The sequence below is a fragment of the Chaetura pelagica genome, unplaced genomic scaffold, assembly GCF_000747805.2.
Source record: "Chaetura pelagica isolate M959 unplaced genomic scaffold, ChaPel_1.0 scaffold350, whole genome shotgun sequence".
In the NCBI taxonomy this organism is placed as follows: Eukaryota; Metazoa; Chordata; class Aves; order Apodiformes; family Apodidae; genus Chaetura; species Chaetura pelagica.
The window spans coordinates 818,218-824,156 of NW_009951818.1; the positions used below are offsets into that span (position 1 = coordinate 818,218).

At 55.9% G+C, this 5,939-nt stretch overlaps 1 protein-coding gene across 1 annotated transcript in view; it reads right to left on the reverse strand.

Annotated features, from left to right (window-relative positions):
* The window catches only part of CUL9 (cullin 9), a gene marked incomplete at its 5' end in the record, with an annotated part of 25,709 nt that extends 19,771 nt beyond the window's left edge, over positions 1-5,938 (reverse strand). Inside the window, 6 exon segments of the mRNA XM_010008692.1 lie at positions 22-181; positions 674-864; positions 2,515-2,653; positions 3,904-4,437; positions 4,790-4,944; positions 5,680-5,938. Coding sequence (XP_010006994.1) covers positions 22-181; positions 674-864; positions 2,515-2,653; positions 3,904-4,437; positions 4,790-4,944; positions 5,680-5,938 — 1,438 coding nt within the window.
* Position 5,939: the final 1 nt, after the last annotated feature.

Sequence of the window (5,939 nt, forward strand, 5' to 3'; positions counted from 1 at the left end):
CCACCGCAGCGCTCCCCCCGCCATCCCGCGCGGCCGCCCTCCCGAGGAGGTATTTGGTGTAGATGGGGGAGCCACACAGGGCACGCCGAGTGCTGCCCTGACACCGCCTCTCCAGGACCTGCAGCACTTTCTGGGCCAGCTCCACGGGCACTGACAGCTGGATCAGGGCTTCTTCATCCACCTCCAAGGGCTGGACAGAGGGGGTCACGCCAAGCCTCAGCGACTCGCCACAGCCCTCACGCCCCTTGGGGCAGCCAGTGACAGCAGGGGCAGAAAGGCTGCACTGCCAGAGACCCCCAGGGACACCCTCCTCTGGCTGGCCCCAGCCCAACCACCCCCAGCCCAGGCTTTCCACCTGCACTCACCACGCAGCCACAACTGGCAGAACCGCCCCACGGGCCAGCCTCGCCGACCCAACCCTCGCTGGACACAGTTGCCCTTCCAGGGTCACAGGGACTGTGCTTCCCCTCGTGTCTCCTCACCTCCTTGCTGGGCCCAGCTCCCCACGCTCCCAACATCCCCCCACGCTCCCGTCTCAGTCCCATTTCTGCACTGTTCAGGCTGTCCCTGCACAGCTCACACTCGCCATCTTCTCCTCTGGCCCGAGGCCCTTCCCTAACCTTCTCCTTCGCTCCCTCCCTCCCGTTTCCCCACTGCAGGCTCTGGCCCGTACCTGCTCTCCCTGGTCCTGTTGCATGAGACAGGTGATCTCTTTCTGCTCCCGCGCTTCCAGCTTCCGCACAAAGAAGAGCAGCTCCCACCACTCGGCACGACTCAGGGCCTCTGCAGCCTCGGGGGGCTGCTCCCCCAGGTAAGGCAGGGAGTACAGCCCGCCCAAGGGCTTGCGGAAAAGCGGCTGAGCAACTGTAGGACAGCAGAGCAAGGGAAGTCACTGTCGGCTCTGCCACTTCCTCCTTCCTCTGCTCCACAGCCCACATTCCCCAGAGAAAGAGCTCACATGCACTGCCTGGGCAGAGAAGATCCCCACCCTCCCACAGGCTGCTGTGGAAAAGGGAGATGACAGGAGGGCAGTGAGAGAGGGGGAACACGCTGGCAGGAGACCCCACAAGCTGTAGAGATGGGATTACCACCTTCACTTGCACCTCTGGGCTGTACAACAGAAAAAGCACACACTCAGAACGGGCACCTCTTGCTCACTGCTCCCCCAGTGCTCCCCCAGCCCGTTCCCACAGTGTCTGGACCAGCCAGGGAAACGCACTGGGACACGCAGCAGCGGCAGAATCCACAGCGCCAGCGGAAGCTGCACGAGGGGAAACAGAGGTGGCCCAAGACGCTACGGGGAGGAGTCAAGAGATAAGAAGCTACCAGGAGCTTCTCCCTTTCCCAAACGCCTCCTGCTGGCTAGCACGGCAAACACTCGCGGGCAAAAGTAAAACCAGACTCCATAGTCCTCATGCTCCTTTCAGCTGATGCATCCAAAACGGAGGGAGATAAAATCCATTATGTAGGTTCGATATTCCCTACCTAATCTAGAAGGAAGAGCTGGATCAACGCTTGCCGATATCTGCTAAGCAACAACTGGCAGCACTCTCTGCAAGTGCACCATGGGAGACCAGTCACCACCTTCACAGAAAAGGCCAAAATCACTCCGAGGGGCCCAAGTGCACTACCAGCAACTCCACACAGGGCTGAATGCCAACAGCCAGTCACCAGGAGCCTCCAACTGGCAAGATCCAAGCAGAAAGCATCTACCCTTTTCATTCAGCCCCTATGTGGGATACGATGGCTGGAAAGAGTTCCACCAAAGTGAGAGAGACAGAGAAACAAGGCAAAGTCCAAACACACGTGTTTTAACTTGGCCACTTCAACCCCACATGCAGTTCAGTCTTTAGCTACAAGAGGAAGAAGCCTTTAAAGAAGCCACCTTTTCAACTGCGCATAAACGTATTTTTGAAGTGAAGAATCAGCTGCTGATCTGATGTACATTCTGTGTCTTGCAGCAGTTACATCCTCATCACTCTACCCAAAAGATGTCCTGCCACATCATGGGTGTGGCAAGAGTTACTCTAACAGGTCTCCCTGGCCAGAGTCACGTCAGACACCAAACAAGAAAGGGATTTCTGTCCAGATTTCCCCTTCTACCTTCTCCCAGTACGAGGGCAATGACAAAGGATTCCAGGAAATTCTGCAGATGTCCTCTGAAAAGAGTGCATTCAATGCTCACCTTGCCCAAAACTGAGCAGTATGAAATGACACAAACTGCTGGCATGTTGTTTGTTCCTTAAATTCCCATCTCTTGTCTAAGGGGATTGGAGGATGCCTCAATCAGCTTCATCTCAGAGAGATTCTGTGTTCTTATTTTGGCAGTTTGGTCAGTTGATTCAAACACACATTTGTCACAGTCACAGTTTAAGTCAAACATTATGCTTTTTATATCATGACTTTCATTGTAACACGACAGAAGTCGAGCATTCAAAAATACTCCATACAACCAAAAGCCAAGTAAGTACTTAACCCGTTCTACACGGCCATACATGCAGCACGTAATCTCACCTGTGTCTACATTAAAGCTCTTTAGCAGACTATACTCTTTTTTCTGAGCAGCAGGATCTTCCCCCCGATCTCCAAAGCCAATAATCTCCAACATGTGCCAACGTATCCAGTCGGTCCGACCTGCTGACTGCCATAAAACCTGTGGGTGAAACAGATTGAGGGGATCAGATTTGCTCATTCACTCAGTCCTCACGCTGCATTAGGCCTCCCATTTCCCAAGTGCATGGAGACAGCAAGCACTCTTCAAGTAGGAGACCACCTAATTCATATTTCAATAGGAAAGATTTCAATACACACTCTGTCTAATTTTGAAGTCTACCAGCTTTAGTCACTTGTTCCCCTGGTCAATTGCAAACTTCAGTAGAGCACAGGGCATCCAATGGGAAATTATCAAACCAGAGAAGAACGTGAATAAGTAGAGGAACTGTGGGCAAGAAATCTGCTCAACAGAACCCAAGAACTTAGGAGTAGGAAGGGGAAGAAGGAATAAGACCAGGAGAAAGTGCAAATAAGGTGGGCAAGTCAGATTTGCCCAGCACATGCAGGTTAATGTCCACCACCAAACTAGCAGAGAAGGCTGGAAACATCATCTTGCATGTGCCCACTTCAGAGCATTTTAAGCTGCAGGTTTAAGTTACACCTGCAAGTGCTCCAGAACTAGAAGGCACTTAAGGAGCCCGGACCAGAGCAAAGTGAAGTCAGTCCCCAGGGACTGGAAAAAGGGAGACACTGCACCCATCTTCAAAGGGGTAGAAAGGAGGGCCCTGGGAACTACCACCCTGTCAGTCTCTCTGCGCCTGGAAAGATTCCTCCCCCTCCTCCAATGCTGAGACCTTTTCCTTCATCTTGAGCACAGACTTAGCAACTCAGCTGCAAATGTGCAGCTCTCACTGCCCTTTTGAACACAAACTCTCTTCTAAGGTCTACTCACCCAAAGGGCACCTTGAAAGGGAAACAGATCCCAGCACACACTCTCAGAGCAAAAGAGACAGCTATGTAGGCTGTGTCCAGCGCAGTGCCAACAACAGGATGCCACAAGTTGTCCCTCACAGACCAAGGCTTCAAACACCTTTTGCTGTGTTTCTCATTTGTGTCATCCAGCCTATTCCCAAGATCAAACCAGGGCTCAGGACTGTTCCTGGGAAGCAGGATATAGCCCCCAGGATTAGAGGCTAAGCAAGCCTAGCAGGACAGCCCCTACTAAACCAGACTGGCCCTCCTCAGGACTCACACTTCCAGCTCTAAAAGGTGACTTCCTTGCTAGGACAGATGCAGACAGTGTCCTAACTGTGAAAAGCCTATCGTCCAACTTCCCGCGCACAAAGACATGGTCAGGAAACCATCAGCCACCCCTGCCACTCCCTTCTGCCCTCCCAGCCAGTGACCTACCTGCACAGTGTACCTGCTGCCAGAGCTCTGAAGAACCTCGCCTTCCTCCCCGGCTCTAACATCACCATAGTCCTCCAGCAAGCACACCCTCATGCCGCACACCAGGGTGGCCTGCAGGTACTCCACGTAGCCGCTGCAGTCGGCGAAGTCTGAGCGCGTCAGGAAGGCACGACCCTGCTTTCTGTGAGCACCACGGCTGGAAGGGGGCGCGGGCACCTGGGCAGCAGGGAAGGGCGGGGGCTTGGGCTGGAAGATGGAGTGGCTAGGGTGAGGCTGCAGCTCCTGCTGGGGCAGCAGCTCTGGCTTCTGGCTGTGGTCCCAGCCCATCACATGCACCAGCTCCAAGATGAGGTTTGCCAGAGCCATGCTGAACTCAAACTCCTCCTTCACACAGCTCCTCTCCCCAGTGCCCAGGCTCGGCACAGCGCGGTCCTGCTGCTCCCCTCCCTGCTCCGCGCCACTGCCGAGCTTCTCCAGGAGGGAAGTGACACGCAGGTAGTGCTTCACCAGGACAAACAGCAGCTTCCCGGGCACCTGCAACAAGCACAGCTGTCAGGCTCTAGCCTGCAGAGCACCTCCAGCCCGCACCTCTCTCCGAGCCACCAGTTCATCTCCAGGCAGGCTCCCGTGGTAGCTCCGGACCAGCAGGCAGTAGCACAGACCTCTCAGCCCACCCTTGTCTCCCTGCTCAGAGACAAGGCTCTCCACATGCCTCTCCACCTCCCCAGCCTCCAGACAGGCCCAGATCCTGTGCCAACTCTTCCAATTCCCAGGCCTGCTCAGCTTCCCGCTGCCAACTACCCTCCTGCCCCCATCAAGGACACCATCTCTGACCCCCACTCTCACCCCTCCTGACCCCTAAAGCCCACGCAGGGCCTGTTGCTACCTGGGGAAGGTGAATCCCCTCAAAGGACATGCCGTGCTCTTCAGAGGACATGGTCTCAGCAAAAAGCTCCAGCAAGGTGCAGCGACTCTCAAAGTCCATGTGCTGCTCAATGCCGTCCTGCTGGCTCAGGGACAGCAGGACATAGGCTCTGCTCCCTGCAACAACAGAAACCCCATCAAGATAATCCTCACCCCACGCCCACCCTCCCTCCCTGGCAAGGAACAGCTTTGCTGCTCCCTGTAACCCATGACCACGGTCTGTCCTTCAATCTCTATTGGCAATGTTTTGCTCCAACTGCATTTTTCCACCCCTAAAGCTGAAAGTTTCCCCCAAAGCAGCAACTCCAACAACTGAAGAGGGTTCCAGGGAAGAAAAAAGTTAAGTTTTAACCTGGATCAGTGCCCCTCTCCACCCCACTGGAAAGCCCTATGAAATCAGGGACAGGGAAAGCCAGATCTCCTGTGGGACACAGCACCACTAGCACCCTTCCAAGTGCTCCTAAGCCTCATCAGACACTTCTGAGCCACGGCAGCTCCTGTCAAACGAGAGGACCGGGTGAGGACCAGGCCTCTACACTCCAAGCCCTGAGGAAAGGCTCCTTGCCAAGAACAGGCCAGAGCCTTTCCATCCTACAGCATCCAGAAACACCTCAACACTCTGGCCAAGTCTCTTGGCACAAGTCCTCCAAACAGTTTATCAGAGCCCAGCTCAGGAACCTGCCAGGGGAAAGACCTCCCAAGCCACCCAGACAACTACAACCAAGGAGCCACCTGGCAGCTCAAGCCGGATCCCTCCCCTTTTGCCAACAAGCCCTGACACCCACAGCCCCCCAGGCACCCCACACCTCCAGGTGCCAGGCCTCAGGGGCACGGAGCAGCAGCAGCACCCACCTGCATCGTGCGAAGCCAAGGCCCTCAGCATCTTGCCAGCACCGTGGTGGATCTGCTTCTCCGGGTGGCACAGCATCTCCGTCAGCAGCAGCAGGGCCCCCGTCTCCCGGAAGGCCCCGGCCAGCGCCCCGATGCCGGCGTAGGCGCTCAGCACGTGGATGGTGCTGAGCAGGGAGGGCTGGGGGGCCCCGCGCTCGGCCATCTGCCGCCCTGCCCGCTGCACCAGGCTCCCGACATCAGCCCGCAGCTCCCGCAGCGAG